General features: G+C 56.2%; 1 protein-coding gene across 1 annotated transcript in view; it reads left to right on the plus strand.

The window, feature by feature from the left end:
• The first annotated feature begins 2,840 nt into the window (after nt 1–2,840).
• LOC137306873 (single-strand selective monofunctional uracil DNA glycosylase-like) overlaps nt 2,841–18,608 on the plus strand; it is a 30,395-nt gene continuing 14,627 nt past the window's right edge. Inside the window, 2 exon segments of the mRNA XM_067976263.1 lie at nt 2,841–2,862; nt 7,363–7,501. Coding sequence (XP_067832364.1) covers nt 2,841–2,862; nt 7,363–7,501 — 161 coding nt within the window.

An 18,608-nucleotide genomic window follows, 5' to 3' on the forward strand; every position in this document is an offset into this window, starting at 1 on the left:
TAGAGTTATCCCCCAGGGAGGGGCAGAGTTATCCCCCAGAGAGGGGCAGAGTTATCCCCAGAGAGGGGCAGAGTTATCCCCCAGGAGGGGCAGAGTTATCCCCCAGGGAGGGGCAGAGTTATCCCCAGAGAGGGGCAGAGTTATCCCCCAGGGAGAGGCAGAGTTATCCCCCAGGGAGGGGCAGAGTTATCCCCAGAGAGGGGCAGAGTTATCCCCCAGGGAGGGGCAGAGTTAACCCCCAGGGAGGGGCAGAGTTATCCCCCAGAGAGGGCAGAGTTATCCCCCAGGGAGGGGCAGAGTTAACCCCCAGAGAGGGGCAGAGTTATCCCCCAGAGAGGGGCAGAGTTAATCCCCAGAGAGGGGCAGAGTTAATCCCCAGAGAGGGGCAGAGTTATCCCCAGGGAGGGGCAGAGTTATCCCCCAGAGAGGGGCAGAGTTATCCCCCTGAGAGGGGCAGAGTTATCCCCCAGGGAGGGGCAGAGTTATCCCCCAGAGAGGGGCAGAGTTATCCCCCAGGGAGGGGCAGAGTTATCCCCCAGAGAGGGGCAGAGTTATCCCCCAGAGAGGGGCAATGTTATCCCCCAGGGAGGGGCAGAGTTATCCCCCAGAGAGGGGCAGAGTTATCCCCCAGAGAGGGGCAGAGTTATCCCCCAGGGAGGGGCAGAGTTAACCCCCAGAGAGGGGTAGTGTTATCCCCCAGGGAGGGGCAGAGTTAACCCCCAGGGAGGGGTATATTAATCGCCCAGAGAGGGGCAGAGTTAACCCCCAGGGAGGGGCAGTTTTAACCTTCTTGGCAAGGCAGTATTATTCCCCAGGAAGGGGCAGTATTAATCCCCAGGGAGGGGCAGTATTAATCCCCAGGGAGGGGCAGTATTAATCCTCAGGGAGGGGCAGTATTAATCCTCAGTGGAGGGCAGTATTAATCCCTGGGGGGGTCAGTATTAATCCCTGGGGGAGGGGCAGTGTTAGTACTCAGGGGCGGGGCAGTATTAATCCCTGGGGGTGTGGCAGTATTAATCCCCGGTGGATGGGCAGTATTAATCCCTAGGGGATGGGCAGTATTAATCCCTGGGGGAGGGGCAGTATCATTCCCTGGGGGAGGGGCAGTATTAATCCCTGGGGGATGGGCAGTATTATTCCCTGGGGGAGGGGCAGTGTTAATCCCTGGGGAAGGGGCAGTATTAATCCCTGGGGGATGGGCAGTATTAATCCCTGGGGGAGGGGCAGTGTTAGTACTCGGGGGAGGGGCAGTATTAATCCCTGGGGGAGGGGCAGTATTAATCCCTGGGTGATGTGCAAAGGTGAGCCACCACCATATTGGATGCTTAGGTGCCCGTTTTGCGCCTGAGAAATGGGGACGGTGCCATTGAATTTCTCGGCCATTGTCTCCACACGCACATATACACACACAGATATACACACACAGATATACACACACAGATATACACCTACACACATACACATACACATACACATATACACACACAGATATACACACACAGATATACACACACAGATATGCACACACAGATATACACCTACACACATACACATACACATATACACACACAGATATACACACACAGATACACATACACACACAAATATACACCGATACACATACACACACACACACAGATATACACATACACACATACAGATATACACACAGATATACACCTATACACATATACACACAGATATACACCTATACACATACACACACAGATATACACCTACACACATACACACATACAGATATACACACAGATATACACCTATACACATACACACACAGATATACACCTATACACATATACACACAGATATACACCTATACACATACACACACAGATATACACCTATACACATACACACACAGATATACACCTATACACATATACACACAGATATACACCTATACACATACACACACAGATGTACACATGCACATATACACACAGATGTACACCTATACACATACACATATACACATATACACACACGGATTTACATCAAGATACATATACACACACACACATGTATATACATACATATATACACATACACACATATATATGCTCATATACACATATATACACATACATATACACACCCACATATACACATACACATAGATACACACACACACATATATACACATACACAAACGTCAAGTGAGATGCTGTGAGTGGTAAATCTAACCCGGGTTAAAAGCAGTAAGATGAGTGTCGTCACATGTCCACAGGGAGTGGTATTAACATCTAGAGTTACATCGAACTCACAGCACAGAAACAGGCCGTTCGGCCCGTCTGGTCCGTGCTGGCGTTTATGCTCCACACGAGCCTCCTCCCTCCCTACTCCATCTCACCCTATCACCATCTCCTTCTATTCCTTTCCCCCTCGTGTGTCTATCCGGCTTCCCCTTAAATCCATCTCCGCGATTCCCCTCGACCACTCCGAGTGGGAGCGAGCTCCACATTCTCCCCGCTCTCTGGTTTAAAAAAGAACCCATCAACATTGATAACATAATTATTAACATTCTCCTCTCTCTCTCTCTCCGAGTCCCTCTCTTCCCCCGCCTCCCTCTTTATCCCCCCACCACCGCCCCCCCACCGACCTCACAGCCCCCAGTTTCCTCAACCCATCTGTCTCTGGTTGAATGGGGAGAGGCCGCAAAGGGGGCAGCGATGGAGGCCGAGCTCCCCCAGAATGCATCGCAGCCCCTGAAACCCCTCCATCAAATCTACTGACCCACCAGTTTGAATAGGGGGCTTTCAATATCTAATATCTAATGTCTAATTATTGATCGATTAGGTGAATGGGCAAAACTGCGGCAAATGGAATTCAACGTAGACAAATGTGAGGTCATCCACTTTGGATCAAAAAAAGGATAGAACAGGGTACTTTCTAAATGGTAAAAAGTTAAAAACAGTGGATGTCCAAAGGGACTTAGGGGTTCAGGTACATCGATCATTGAAGTGTCATGAACAGGTGCAGAAAATAATCAATAAGGCTAATGGAATGCTGGCCTTTATATCTCGAGGACTGGAGTACAAGGGGGGCAGAAGTTATGCTGCAGCTATACAAAACCCTGGTTAGACCGCACCTGGAGTACTGTGAGCAGTTCTGGGCACCGCACCTTCGGAAGGACATATCGGCCTTGGAGGGAGTGCAGCGTAGGTTTACTGGAATGATACCCGGACTTCAAGGGTTAAGTTACGAGGAGAGATTACACAAATTGGGGTTGTGTTCTCTGGAGTTTCGAAGGTTAAGGGGTGATCTGATCGAAGTTTATAAGATATTAAAGGGAACGGATAGGGTGGATAGAGAGAAACTATTTCCGCTGGTTGGGGATTCTAGGAGTAGGGGGCACAGTCTAAAAATTAGAGCCAGACCTTTCAGGAGTGAGATTAGAAAACATTTCTACACACAAAGGGTGGTAGAAGTTTGGAACTCTCTTCCGCAAACGGCAATTGATACTAGCTCAATTGCTAAATTTAAATCTGAGATAGATAGCTTTTTGGCAACCAAAAGGTATTAAGGGATATGGGCCAAAGGCAGGTATATGGAGTTAGATCACAGATCAGCCATGATCTGATCAAATGGCGGAGCAGGCTCGAGGGGCTGAATGGCCTCCTCCTGTTCCTATGTAGCACTGTTCACAAGCTCGGTCGATTTCCCTCAACCAACGTCACTGAAAAAAAAAACAGATTATCCGGTCATTTATCACATCGCTGTTTGTGGGATCTTGCTGTGCGCAGATCGGCTGCCGCGTCTCCCGACGTTACGACAGAGACCGCACTTCAAAAAAAGAAGGTGCTTAATTGGCTCTGATGCGCTTTGGGGCGTCCTGAGGTGGCGAAAGACGCTGGATAAATGGGAGTTTGTCCTTTGTTTAATTCACTAATCTCGAAATGTGCCCATTCACCTTCCACCAGTATTAGTTCAGTTTCCGCACACTTCACCAAACACATCTTATCCCGGTCAGCCTGCGGGCCGTCGACCGTTGCCCTTTGGCCTTTAACCACCCCCCCGACTTTTCACCTTGCTCCGGGTTCACGGCGAGGTCAAGGGCCAGCTCCCGTTCAATAAGGGGCCTTGGCAGATGCTGAGTTTAGTGATGTTTGGTTTGAGGGATAAATATTGATCACTGGGTGGACGTCCCCCTGCTCTCCTTCGAACGTCCATCTGGATGGGGGTGGGGGGCGGCCTCTGTTAAACGTCTCATCTGGAAGGTGGTACCTCCGACAGCGCGGCGCTCTCTCGGTACTGACCCTCCGACAGCGCGGCGCTCCCTCGGTACCGACCCTCCGACAGTGCAGCGCTCCCTCGGTACTGACCCTCCGACAGTGCGGCGCTCCCTCGGTACCGACCCTCCGACAGCGCGGCGCTCCCTCGGTACCGACCCTCCGACAGCGCGGCGCTCCCTCAGTACTGACCCTCCGACAGCGCGGCGCTCCCTCAGTACTGACCCTCCGACAGTGCGGCGCTCCCTCGGTACTGACCCTCCGACAGCGCGGCGCTCCCTCGGTACTGACCCTCCGACAGCGCGGCGCTCCCTCGGTACCGACCGTCCGACAGTGCGGCGCTCCCTCGGTACTGACCCTCCGACAGCGCGGCGCTCCCTCGGTACCGACCCTCCGACAGCGCGGCGCTCCCTCAGTACTGACCCTCCGACAGCGCGGCGCTCCCTCGGTACCGACCCTCCGACAGCGCGGTGCTCCCTCAGTACCGCCCCTCCGACAGTGCGGCGCTCCCTCAGAACTGCACCGGGGAGTGTCGGCCTGGATTACGGGGCTCGAGTGTCTGGAGTGGGGGCTCGAACCCACGACCTTCTGACTCAGAGGCAAGACAGAGAGGGAGAGAGAGCTCCCCACTGAGCCACAGGCAGACATCCTGGCCTGACTCTCGTCTCCCTCCCTCCCCCTGTCTCCAAACTGTGCATCAACTCGAGCCCAGATAGATTCTGACTGATCTGATTTGACTTTTATTCAATATCCTTAAGTGGACTTGTCAACAACGGAGGGAGCAGGAGTTCAGGGCAGACGAGACCCTGTCTCGACACTATCTAGAAGCTTTAAGGCTCCTCGAAACTCAATTACAAAGCTCGTGGGGAATAATTAGCTTCCTTTATGAGCCATCAAATCATCCGCAGTAAAAAGCTCTCTCGAATTCTCTGCTGCAGCGTCCAGCCGTCCAACTACAACTGCTTTGCCTTTAATGCGGTAAAACGTCCCCCGAGGCCCTTCCCAGGAGCGTAAATCAGACACAATCAGAGACCGAGCCGCATAAGGAGATATTAGGGACAGGTGACCAAAAGCTCGGTCAAAGAGGTAGGTTTTAAGGAGCGTCTTAAAAGGAGGAGGGAGAGAGAGAGGCGGAGAGGTTTAGGGAGGGAATTCCAGAGCTCGGGGCCCGGGCAGCTGAAGGCACGGCCGCCAATGGTGGGAGCGATGGAAATCGGGGGGACGGACAAGAGGCCAGAATTGGAATCATAGAATCATAGAAGTTTACAACACGGAAACAGGCCCTTCGGCCCAACATGTCCGTGTCGCCCAGTTTATACCACTAAGCTAGTCCCAATTGCCTGCACTTGGCCCATATCCCTCTATACCCATCTTACCCATGTAACTGTCCAAATGCTTTTTAAAAGACAAAATTGTACCCGCCTCTACTACTGCCTCTGGCAGCTCGTTCCAGACACTCACCACCCTTTGAGTGAAAAAATTGCCCCTCTGGACCCTTTTGTATCTCTCCCCTCTCACCTTAAATCTATGCCCCCTCGTTATAGACTCCCCTACCTTTGGGAAAAGATTTTGACTGTCCACCTTATCTATGCCCCTCATTATTTTATAGACTTCTATAAGATCACCCCTAAACCTCCTACTCTCCAGGGAAAAAAGTCTCAGTCTATCCAACCTCTCCCTATAAGTCAAACCATCAAGTCCCGGTAGCATCCTAGTAAATCTTTTCTGCACTCTTTCTAGTTTAATAATATCCTTTCTATAATAGGGTGACCAGAACTGTACACAGTATTCCAAGTGTGGCCTTACTAATGTCTTGTACAACTTCAACAAGACATCCCAACTCCTGTATTCAATGTTCTGACCAATGAAACTAAACATGCCGAATGCCTTCTTCACCACCCTATCCACCTGTGACTCCACTTTAGAGTCATAGAGTCATAGAGTTATACAGCACGGATAGAGGCCCTTCGGCCCATCGTGTCCGCGCCGGCCATCAGCCCTGTCTACTCTAATCCCATATTCCAGCATTTGGTCCGTAGCCCTGTATGCTATGGCATTTCAAGTGCTCATCCAAATGCTTCTTGAATGTTGTGAGGGTTCCTGCCTCCACAACCCTTTCAGGCAGTGAGTTCCAGACTCCAACCACCCTCTGGGTGAAAAAGTTCTTTCTCAAATCCCCTCTAAACCTCCCGCCTTTTACCTTGAATCTATGCCCCCTTGTTATAGAACCCTCAACGAAGGGAAAAAGCTCCTTAGTATCCATCCTATCTGTGCCCCTCATAATTTTGTACACCTCAATCATGTCCCCCCCTCAGCCTCCTCTGCTCCAAGGAAAACAAACCCAATCTTCCCAGTCTCTCTTCATAGCTGAAGCGCTCCAGCCCTGGTAACATCCTGGTGAATCTCCTCTGCACCCTCTCCAAAGCGATCACATCCTTTCAAGGAGCGCAGAGATCTCGGAGGGTCGTAGGGGCTGGAGGAGGTTTACAGAGATAGGGAGAGGGAGGGCGAGGAGGCCATGGAGGGGATTTGAACAGGAGGATGAGAATTTTAAAATCGAGGCGATGCCGGACTGGGAGCCAGTGTGGGTCAGCGAGCGCAGGGTGGGTGATGGGTGAACGGGACTGGGCGCGAGTTAGGATACGGAGGCAAGCCGGAGCTTTGGATGAGCTGGAGGGTGGACGATGGGAGGCCGGCCAGGAGAGCACCGGGATGGTCGAGCCCGGAGGGGACAGAGGGCACGGACGAGGGTTTCAGCAGCGGGGGGGGGGGGGGGCGGGGGGAGAGTCGGAGGCTGAGCCGGAGGTGGGGACGTCCTGGTTGAGGGGGGGTTCGGAGCTGCAACTCGTTTGAGGCACCGCAGCGGCAGTGTAAGGGTTAACCCACCAGCGCATCGGCCCGCCACCTGTGTCGAGGTGAGTCGTCGCAACACACCTGCGGGGCAGCGCGGGCTCCTGTGCGGGCTCGTCCCCCACCCGAGGGCTCGGGGATTGCTGAATCTCACTGGCTCTGCGAGTCTCTCTCTCTCTCTCTCTCTCTCTCTCGACACTGGGTGGGGAAGGAGGAGGGGAGGCCTGTGAACCAGTCACGAGACCCGGTTTAACCCTTTCAGGGTCAGGACGTGGGCTCCGACTGACTGGAACCCACGGGGTTCGCGGTTGGGGTGCTTTTATCACGTCTGTCGGCAGGAAGGTGCCAAAGGCCAACGTCAGTCTGCAGGTGCAGCAGGTGATCAAGAAGGCCAACGGAATGTTGGCTTTTATCGCTCGGGGGGGATAGGATATAAAAACAGGGAGGTATTGCTGCAGTTATATAAGGTATTGGTGAGACCGCACCTGGAATACTGCATACAGTTTTGGTCTCCGTACTTAAGAAAAGACATACTTGCCCTCGAGGCAGTACAAAGAAGGTTCACTCGGTTAATCCCGGGGATGAGGGGGTGGACGTACGAGGAGAGGTTGAGTAGATTGGGACTCTACTCATTGGAGTTCAGAAGAACGAGAGGCGATCTTATTGAAACATATAAGATTGTGAAGGGGCTCGATCGGGTGGATGCGGTGAGGATGTTCCCAAGGATGGGTGAAACTAGAACGAGGGGGCATAATCTTAGAATAAGGGGCTGCTCTTTCGAAACTGAGATGAGGAGAAACTTCTTCACTCAGAGGGTGGTAGGTCTGTGGAATTTGCTGCCCCAGGAAGCTGTGGAAGCTCCATCATTAAATAAATTTAAAACAGAAATAGACAGTTTCCTAGAAGTAAAGGGAATTAGGGGTTACGGGGAGCGGGCAGGAAATTGGAGATGAATTTAGATTTGAGGTTAGGATCAGATCAGCCATGATCTTATTGAATGGCGGAGCAGGCTCGAGGGGCCGATTGGCCTCCTCCTGCTCCTATTTCTTATGTTCTTATGTCCGGAACAGAGGCTCAGAGTACAAAAGCAAGGAAGTTATCGCTAAACCGCTTACAAATCTCTGGTAAGGGCCCGAGCTGGAGCAAATTCTGGGCCTTGCACTTCAGGAAGGACGTCCAGGCCCTCGGAGAGGGTGCGCGGAGGAGATTTACCAGAACGGTACCGGGGATGAGGGACCTCAGTCGTGCGGAGAGACCGGAGAAGCTGGGATTGTTCTCCTTAGAGCAGAGAAGGTTAAAGGGGGGAGATTTAATGGAGGTGATCAGAATCACGAGGGGGTTTTGATCGAGTCGATGGGGAGAAGCTGTTTCCAACTGGCCCTCCTCCTGTGCGGTGTGATTCGAGGGGTCCACAGGAGGAACCCTCCAAGGGCAGAGGGGCAGGAGAAAGAAGTTATTTGAAGTCGTGATTTTAGATTTGAGGTTAGGACCAGATCGGCCGCGATCTTATTGAACGGCGGGGCAGGCTCGAGGGGCCGATTGGCCTCAGAGTCCGTCCTCCCTTGGGCAAAGTCAAATCCGATATAATCACCGCAGAGAAGCTCTGATATCGTTTCCCGGTCTCTCTCTCCCCTTTCCTTGATCGACCAGCTGTTGTCTGGCCCTGCAGCAGCAGCAGCTCTTCTGGAAAATTAGCCGAATGTCTTAAGTGTTAACCTGCGGTGCTGGTGAGCTGGTTTATACTCTGCCTCTGATTAAGATTGATCAAAGTGTCTCTCCGCAGACTCACAACCCCACCCCTGCCCGGGGGGGACTGGCTGCCACTCTCACACGGCCCTCAGTCTGTCAGCGGCGCAAACTACAAGGGTGTGGGTCTGGGAGAGGGGGAAGAGAGGGGGAGACGGGGGAAAGGGGAGAGGGAGGGAGAGCGAGGGGAGGGGGGGAGAGAGGGGAGGGAGGGGGAAGAGAGTGAGGGGAAGAGAGTGAGAGGGAGAGGAGAGGTGGGAGGGAGGGAGAGAGTGAGGGGGGAGAGAGTGAGGGGAAGAGAGTGAGGGGGAGAGAGAGAGATGGGAGGTGGGGAGAGGGAGAGGTGCGAGGGTAGGGGAGAGAGTGAGGGGAGAGAGAGAGGGAAGAAAGTGAGGGGAGAGAGAGGTGGGGGGGAGAGAGTGAGGGGGAGAGAGTGAGGTGGGGGGGAGAGAGTGAGGGGGGAGAGAGTGAGGGGAAGAGAGTGAGGGGAGAGAGAGAGGTGGGAGGTGGGGGAGAGGGAGAGTGCGAGGTAGGGAGAGAGTGAGGGGGAGAGAGAGAGGGGAAGAAAGTGAGGGGGAGAGAGAGGTGGGGGGAGAGAGTGAGGGGAGGAGTGAGGTGGGGGGGAGAGAGTGAGGGGGAGAGAGTGAGGTGGGGAGTGAGGGGAGAGAGTGAGGGGGAGAGAGTGAGGGGGAGGAGAGAGAGGGGGAGGAGAGAGGTGGGGAGGGAGGGGGAGAGAGTGAGGGGGAGAGAGTGAGGGGGAGAGAGAGTGGTGGGGAGGGAGGGGGAGATAGGGGGAGAGAGTGAGGGAGAGAGGAGAGGGGAGAGAGGGAGGGGGAGAGTGAGAGAGGGAAGGTGGGGAGTGAGTGTGAAAGGGAGAGAGAGAGTATTATGTAGGGAGAGAGACAGACACAGAGGGGGAATGAGTGAGGAGAGGAGAGGGAGGTGGGAGAGGGACAGAAAGAGAGAAACAGGACAGAGGGAAAGAGATAGAGAAACAAAGAGAGAGAGACAGAGAACAACAGCTCCCCTATAAACCGAAGAACATAAGAAACAGGAGCAGGAGCAGGCCATTCGGCCCCTCGAGCCTGCTCCGCCATTCAATCGGATCATGGCTGATCTTCGATCTCAACTCCACTTTCCCACCCGATCCCCGTATCCCTCGATTCCCCCTCGAGTCCAAAATCATCGATCTCAGTCTTGAATATACTCAACGACTCAGCATCCACAGCCCTCTGGGGTAGAGAATTCCAGAGATTCACAACCCTCTGAGTGAAGAAATTCCTCCTCATCTCAGTCTTAAACGGGCCGACCCTTACCCTGAGACTATGCCCCTAGTTCTAGACTCTCCAGCCAGGGGAAACAGCCTCTCAGCATCTACCCTGTCAAGCCCCCCCTCAGAATCTTATATGTTTCAATGAGATCCCCTCTCATTCTTCTGAACTCCAGAGAGTATGGGCCATTCTACTCAATCTCTCCTCATAGGACAACCCTCTCATCCCAGAATCAATCTGGTGAACCCAAACTTTTGTTCCTGTGAATTAAGGTGAGAGACTTCAGTGTTGGGACATATCAAATTTCAGGCACTCAGTGTCGACACCAGGTAAGCACGGGTTAGATACAGAGTGAAGCTCCCTCTACACTGTCCCATCAAACACTCCAGGGCAGGTACAGGGTTAGATACAGAGTAAAGCTCCCTCTACACTGTCCCATCAACACTCCCAGGGCAGGTACAGGGTTAGATACAGAGTAAAGCTCCCTCTACACTGTCCCATCAAACACTCCCAGGGCAGGTACAGGGTTAGATACAGAGTAAAGCTCCTCTACACTGTCCCCATCAAACACTCCCAGGGGCAGGTACAGGGTAGATACAGAGTAAAGCTCCTCTACACTGTCCCATCAAACACTCCAGGGCAGGTACAGGGTTAGATACAGAGTAAAGCTCCCTCTACACTGTCCCATCAAACACTCCCAGGGCAGGTACAGGTTAGATACAGAGTAAAGCTCCCTCTACACTGTCCCATCAAACACTCCAGGGGCAGGTACAGGGTTAGATACAGAGTAAAGCTCCCTCTACACTGTCCCGTCAAACACTCCCAGGGTCAGGTACAGGGTTAGATACAGAGTAAAGCTCCCTCTACACTGTCCCGTCAAACACTCCCAGGGCAGGTACAGGGTTAGATACAGAGTAAAGCTCCCTCTACACTGTCCCATCAAACACTCCAGGGGCAGGTACAGGTTAGATACAGAGTAAAGCTCCCTCTACACTGTCCCATCAAACACTCCCAGGGCAGGTACAGGGTTAGATACAGAGTAAAGCTCCTCTACACTGTCCCGTCAAACACTCCAGGGCAGGTACAGGGTAGATACAGAGTAAAGCTCCTCCTACACTGTCCATCAAAACACTCCAGGGGCAGGTACAGGGTTAGATACAGAGTAAAGCTCCCTCTACACTGTCCATCAAACACTCCCAGGGCAGGTACAGGGTTAGATACAGAGTAAAGCTCCCTCTACACTGTCCCATCAAACACTCCCAGGGCAGGTACAGGGTTAGATACAGAGTAAAGCTCCCTCTACACTGTCCATCAAACACTCCCAGGGGCAGGTACAGGGTTAGATACAGAGTAAAGCTCCCTCTACACTGTCCCATCAAACACTCCCAGGGGCAGGTACAGGGTTAGATACAGAGTAAAGCTCCTCTACACTGTCCCGTCAAACACTCCAGGGTCAGGTAAAGGTTAGATACAGAGTAAAGCTCCCTCTACACTGTCCCGTCAAACACTCCCAGGCAGGTACAGGGTTAGATACAGAGTAAAGCTCCTCTACACTGTCCCGTCAAACACTCCCAGGGCAGGTACAGGTTAGATACAGAGTAAAGCTCCCTCTACACTGTCCCATCAAACACTCCCAGGAGGCGGTACAGGGTTAGATACAGAGTAAAGCTCCCTCTCTCACACACTTACACACAAACACACATACACTCTGTCACATACACATGCTCTCTCTCACACACTCTCACACTCTCACTCTCACACACTCTCTCACACACTCTCACACTCTCTCTCACACACTCACACACTCTCTCTCTCACACACTCTCTCACTCTCACACACTCTCTCCCTCTCACACTCTCTCTTGCACTCTCACACTCTCTCACTCTCACACACTCTCTCTTACACACTCACACGCTCTCACACTCTCACACACACTCACACGCTCTCTCACACTCTCTCTCACACACTCTCACACACACAATCTCTCTCATATACTCACACTCACATGCTTTCACACACTCACACTCACACTCACCACTCACACTCCACTCTCTCACTCACACTCTCACACACTCACTCACATTCACATACTCACACTCACGCTCTCACACACTCACTCTCTCTCATACACTCACACTCTCTCTCACACTCACACACTCACACTCACACACAATCTCTCTCACATACTCACAGTCACTCTCTCTCTCACGCTTTCTCTCTCACACTCTCTCTCATACACTCACACTCTCTCTCACACTCACACACTCACACACAATCTCTCTCACATACTCACACTCACTCTCTCTCTCACGCTTTCTCTCTCACACTCTCTCATACACTCACACTCTCTCTCACACTCACACACTCACACACAATCTCTCTCACATACTCACACTCACTCTCTCTCTCACACTCTCTCACTCTCTCTCTCACGCTCTCTCTCACACACTCACACTCACATCACACTCACACACTCTCACACCGGGTGAGATCAGAATCCTCAGCACAGCCCGGTGATGGACCCTGCAATGATTGGTTCGATCTGAACCAGCGAAAAGGCTGTTATGTCGTCAGCCATCATTGCTCGGCCCACAGGTCAGCTGAGGTCAGGTGATGCCTTAAGGGATTTCAAAACCATTAGAGGGACATGGAAGGATCCGGAAGGTGTAATTACATCGAACACTGTGATTAGCGGCAGGTCAATGGCCTGCCCTTCGATCGGTCTCACTATCTGCTCACCTGATGCACGGGTTAATCACAACATCCAACCTCCCCCTGACCCTCGCCCCCACATACCTCAAATATGGACCGAAAGGGGGTCTGAGGGGTCCTGAGGGGGGAGTCTGGGGGCCTGAGGGTCTGAGGGGGGAGTCTGGGGGGTCTGAGGGGGGGAGTCTGGGGGTCCTGAGGGGGAGTCTGGGGGTCTGAGGGGTCCTGAGGGGGAGTCTGAGGGTCTGAGGGGGGAACTGGGGGTCTGGGGGTCTGGGGGGGGAACTGGGCGTCTGAAAGGGGAAAGGTCAGGGGAATGGACTGAGGGGAGAGAACTTTCACAGAGAGAGGGTACAGGGGGCGATGGGGGAATGGGACTGAGGGAGAGATCTTTCACAGAGAGAGGGTATAGGGGGTGATGGGGGGAATGGGACTGAGGGAGAGATCTTTCACAGAGAGAGGGTACAGGGGGCGATGGGGAATGGGACTGAGGGGAGAGATCTTTCACAGAGAGAGGGTACAGGGGGCGATGGGGGAATGGGACTGAGGGGAGAGATCTTTCACAGAGAGAGGGTACAGGGGGCGATGGGGGAATGGGACTGAGGGAGAGATCTTTCACAGAGAGAGGGTACAGGGGCGATGGGGAATGGGACTGAGGGGAGAGAACTTTCACAGAGAGAGGGTACAGGGGGCGATGGGGGAATGGGACTGAGGGAGAGATCTTTCACAGAGAGAGGGTACAGAGGGTGATGGGGGGAATGGGACTGAGGGGAGAGATCTTTCACAGAGAGAGGTACAGGGGGCGATGGGGGAATGGACTGAGGGAGAGAACTTTCACAGAGAGAGGGTACAGGGGCGATGGGGGAATGGGACTGAGGGGAGAGATCTTTCACAGAGAGAGGGTACAGAGGGGTGATGGGGGAATGGGACTGAGGGGAGAGATCTTTCACAGAGAGAGGACACAGGGGGCGATGGGGAATGGGACTGAGGGGAGAGATCTTTCACAGACAGAGGGTACAGGGGGCGATGGGGAATGGGACTGAGGGGAGAGAACTTTCACAGAGAGAGGTACAGGGGGCGATGGGGGAATGGGACTGAGGGGAGAGATCTTTCACAGAGAGAGGGTATAGGGGGCGATATGGGGAATGGGAAATGGGACTGAGGGAGAGATCTTTCACAGAGAGAGGGTATAGGGGGCGATATGGGGAATGGGAAATGGGACTGAGGGAGAGATCTTCACAGAGAGAGGGGTACAGGGGCACAGGGATGATGGGGAAAGGGGGGGAATGGGACTGCAGGGAAAGCTCTTTAAGTAAATGTAAGTGGGTGGGCGTGCGATGGTTGGGGTGCAAGTGGGCGAGCGTGCGATGGTTGGGGTGCAAGTGGGGCGGGCGTGCAATGATTGGGGTGCAAATGGGTGGGCGAGCAATGGTTGGGGTGCAAGTGGGCGGGCGAGCAATGGTTGGGGTGCAGATTGGCAGGCGTGCGATGGTTGCAGGAGGGTGGGGTGTAAAAGAGGGGTTCACTCTGCTTGTGGGGGTAATTATCCTCCCACCCCTGCCCCCCCCCTTCCCCCCCCCCCCGGCTCCAGGCTCCAGGCTGCCGCTTCCCCTCCCCGCCGCTGGTGGCGCTGCCGCGCCGCCTGGGCTGGCCCTCCGCCCGCCGCCCGCCCGAGTGCGCCTGCGCGGCCGGCTCGGCCGCGGTGCCCGCTGGGGGCTGTAGTAACCGGCGCATGCTCGGAAGCGCGGCGGGAGGCGGGCCGCGGACTACAGGTCCCGCAGGACCCGCGCGACGGTCCCAGGCTGCGGCGGCGCTGAAGGAGAGGGAGGCCCGGGCTGGAGGTGGAACCGGGGGAGGGGGAAAGAGGGGACTGGGGGTCTGAGGGGGAGTCTGGGGGTCTGGGGGGGGGAGTCTGGGGGTCTGGGGGTGGAGTCTGGGGGTCTGAGGGTCTGAGGGGGAGTTTGGGGGTCTGAGAGGGGTTTTGGGGGGTCTGAGGGGGTGTTTTGGGGGTCTGAGGGGGGAGTTTGGGGTCTGAGTGTCTGAGGGGGTGTTTGGGGTCTGAGGGGGGTATTTGGGGGTTAGAGGGAACTGGGGGTCTGAGTGGGAAATCTGAGAGTTTGGGGGTCTGAGGGGGGAGTCTGAGGGTTCTGAGGGGTGTTGTTTGGGGGTCTGAGGGGGGTATTTGGGGGTTAGAGGGGAACTGGGGGTCTGAGGGGGAAATCTGAGAGTTTGGGGTCTGAGGGGGAGTCTGAGGGTCTGAGGGGGGTGTTTGGTGGTCTGAGGGGGGTATTTGGGGGTTAGAGGGAACTGGGGGTCTGAGGGGAAATCTGAGAGTTTGGGGGTCTGAGGGGGGAGTCTGAGGGTCTGAGGGGGGTGTTTGGGGTCTGAGGGGGGTATTTGGGGGTTAGAGGGGAACTGGGGGTCTGAGGGGGGAAATCTGAGAGTTTGGGGGTCTGAGGGGGGAGTCTGGGGGTCTGAGGGGGGTATTTGGGGGTTAGAGGGGAACTGGGGTCTGAGGGGGAAATCTGAGAGTTTGGGGGTCTGAGGGGGGAGTCTGAGGGTTCTGAGGGGGTGTTTGGGGGTCTGAGGGGGGTATTTGGGGGTTAGAGGGGAACTGGGGGTCTGAGGGGGGAGTTTGGGGGGTCTGAGGGGGGTGTTTGGGGGTCTGAGGGGGGTGTTTGGGGGTCTGAGGGGGGAGTTTGGGGGTCTGAGGGGGGTGTTTGGGGGTCTGAGGGGGTATTTGGGGGTTAGAGGGAACTGGGGGTTTGAGGGGGAAATCTGAGAGTTTGGGGTCTGAGGGGGGAGTCTGGGGTCTGAGGGGGGAGTTTGGGGGTCTGAGGGGGAGTTTGGGGGTCTGAGGGGGGAGTTTGGGGGTCTGAGGAGGGAGTTTGGGGGTCTGAGGGTCTGAGGGGGAGTTTGGGGGTCTGAGGGGGGAGTCTGGGGGTCTGAGGGGGAGTTTGGGGGGTCTGAGGGGGAGTCTGAGAGTCTGGGGGTCTGAGGGGGGAGTCTGGGGGTCTGAGGGGGGTATTTGGGGGTTAGAGCGGAACTGGAGGTCTGAGGGGGAAATCTGAGAGTTTGGGGGTCTGAGGGGGGAGTCTGGGGTCTGAGGGGGAGTTTGGGGGTCTGAGGGTCTGAGGGGGGAGATTGGGGGTCTGAGGGGGAGTCTGGGGGTCTGAGGGGGGAGTCTGGGGGTCTGAGGGGGGAGTCTGGGGGTCTGAGGGGGAGTTTGGGGGTCTGAGGGGGGTATGTGGGGGTTAGAGGGAACTGGGGGTCTGAGGGGGAAATCTGAGAGTTTGGGGGTCTGAGGGGGAGTTTGGGGGGGTCTGAGGGGGGAGTTTGGGGGTCTGAGGGGGGAGTTTGGGGGTCTGAGGAGGGAGTTTGGGGGACTGAGGAGGGAGTTTGGGGACTGAGGGTCTGAGGAGGGAGTTTGGGGGTCTGAGGGGGGTTCTGAGGGGGGAGTTTGGGGTTCTGAGGGGGGAGTTTGGGGGTCTGAGGGGGGAGTTTGCGGGTCTGGGGTCTGAGAGGGGAGTTTGGGGGTCTGAGGGGGAGTTTGGGGGTCTGAGGGGGGAGTTTGGGGGTCTGAGAGGGGAGTTTGGGGGTCTGAGGGGGGAGTTTGGGGTCTGAGGGGGGAGTTTGGGGGTCTGAGAGGGGACTAGGAGTTTGGGGGTCTGAGGGGGGAGTTTGGGGGTCTGAGAGGGGACTGGGGGTCTGAGGGGGGAGTTTGGGGGTTTGAGGGGAGACTGGGGGGAGTTTGGGGGTCTGAGAGGGGACTGGGGGTCTGAGCGGGGAACTGGGGGTCTGAGGGGGGAACTGGGGGTCTGAGGGGGGAGTCTGGGGGTCTGCGGGTGTGAGCGGGGAGTTTGGGGGTCTGAGGAGGGAGTTTGGGGGTCTGAGGGGGGGTTTGGGGGTTTGAGGGGAGACTGGGGGGAGTTTGGGGGTCTGAGGGGGGACTGGGGGTCTGAGCAGGGAACTGGGGGTCTGAGGAGGGGGTTTGGGGGGTCTGAGGGGGGAACTGGGGGTCTGAGGGGGGAGTTTGGGGGTCTGAGGGGGGAGTTTGGGGGTCTGAGGGGGGAGTTTGGGGGTCTGAGGGGGGAGTTTGGGGGTTTGAGGGGAGACTGGGGGGGAGTTTGGGGGTCTGAGGGGGGACTGGGGGTCTGAGCGGGGAACTGGGGGTCTGAGGGGGGAACTGGGGGTCTGAGGGGGGAACTGGGGGTCTGAGGGGGGAACTGGGGGTCTGAGGGGGGAACTGGGGGTCTGAGGGGGGAGTTTGGGGGTCTTGGGGGGGAGTTTGGGGGTCTGAGGGGGAGTTTGGGGGTCTGAGGGGGAGTTTGGGGGTCTGAGCGGGGAACTGGGGGTCTGAGGAGGGGGTTTGGGGTTCTGAGGGGGGAACTGGGGGTCTGAGGGGGGAGTTTGGGGGTCTGGGGGGGAGTTTTGGGGGTCTGAGGGGGAGTTTGGGGGGTCTGAGCGGGGAACTGGGGGTCTGAGGAGGGGGTTTGGGGGTCTGAGGGGGGAACTGGGGGTCTGAGGGGGGAGTTTGGGGGTCTGAGGGGGAGTTTGGGGGGTCTGAGGGGGAGTTTGGGGGTCTGAGCGGGGAACTGGGGGTCTGAGGAGGGGGTTTGGGGTTCTGAGGGGGGAACTGGGGGTCTGAGGGGGGAGTTTGGGGGTCTGGGGGGGAGTTTGGGGGTCTGAGGGGGAGTTTGGGGGTCTGAGCGGGGAACTGGGGGTCTGAGGAGGGGGTTTGGGGGTCTGAGGGGGGAACTGGGGGTCTGAGGGGGGAGTTTGGGGGTCTGGGCGGGAGTTTGGGGGTCTGAGGGGGAGTTTGGGGGTCTGAGGGGGGAACTGGGGGTCTGAGGAGGGAGTTTGGGGGTCTGAGGGGGGAGTCTGGGGGTCTGAGGAGGGAATCTGGGGGTCTGAGGGGGGAGTTTGGGGGTATGAGGGGGGGGACTGGGGGTCTGAGGGGGGGAGTTTGGCGGTTTGAGGGGAGTTTGGGGGCCTGAGGGGGAACTGGGGGTCTGAAGGGGGAGTTTGTGGGTCTGAGGGGGGAGTTTGAGGGTCTGCAGGGGGAGTTTGGGGGTCTGAAGGGGGAGTTTGGGGATCTGAGGGGGGGTCTGAGGGGGGGAACTGGGGGTCTGAGGGGGGAACTGGGGGTCTGAGGGGGGAACTGGGGGTCTGAGGGGGGAACTGGGGGTCTGAGGGGGGGAACTGGGGGTCTGAGGGGGGAGTCTGGGGGTCTGAGGGGGGAACTGGGGGTCTGAGGGGGGAACTGGGGGTCTGAGGGGGGAACTGGGGGTCTGAGGGGGGAACTGGGGGTCTGAAGGGGGAGTTTGGGGGAACAGGGGGGGAATCCGGGGGTCTGAGGGGGGAACTGGGGGGTCTGAGGAGGAGTTTGGGGGTCTGAGGGGGGAGTTTGGGGGTCTGAGGGGGTAGTTTGGGGGTCTGAGGGGGGAGTTTGGGGGTCTGAGGGGGGAGTTTGGGGGTCTGAGGGGGGAGTTTGGGGGTCTGAGGGGGGAGTTTGGGGGTCTGAGGGGGGAGTTTGGGGGTCTGAGGGAGGAACTGGGGGTCTGAGGGGGGAGTTCGGGGGTCTGGGGGAGGAATCTGGGGGTCTGAGGGGGATCGGGGTGGTCTGGGGGAGGAACTGGGGGTCTGGGGGGAGGTCTGAGGGGGGAACTGGGGTCTGGGGGGGAATCCGGGGGTCTGAGGGGGGGAACTGGGGGTCTGGGGCAGGGTCTGGGGGAGGAATCTGGGGGGAACTGGGGGTCTGAGCGGGGAGTCTGGGTGGAAT

Source organism: Heptranchias perlo, chromosome X, assembly GCF_035084215.1.
Source record: "Heptranchias perlo isolate sHepPer1 chromosome X, sHepPer1.hap1, whole genome shotgun sequence".
NCBI classification, from domain to species: domain Eukaryota; kingdom Metazoa; phylum Chordata; class Chondrichthyes; order Hexanchiformes; family Hexanchidae; genus Heptranchias; species Heptranchias perlo.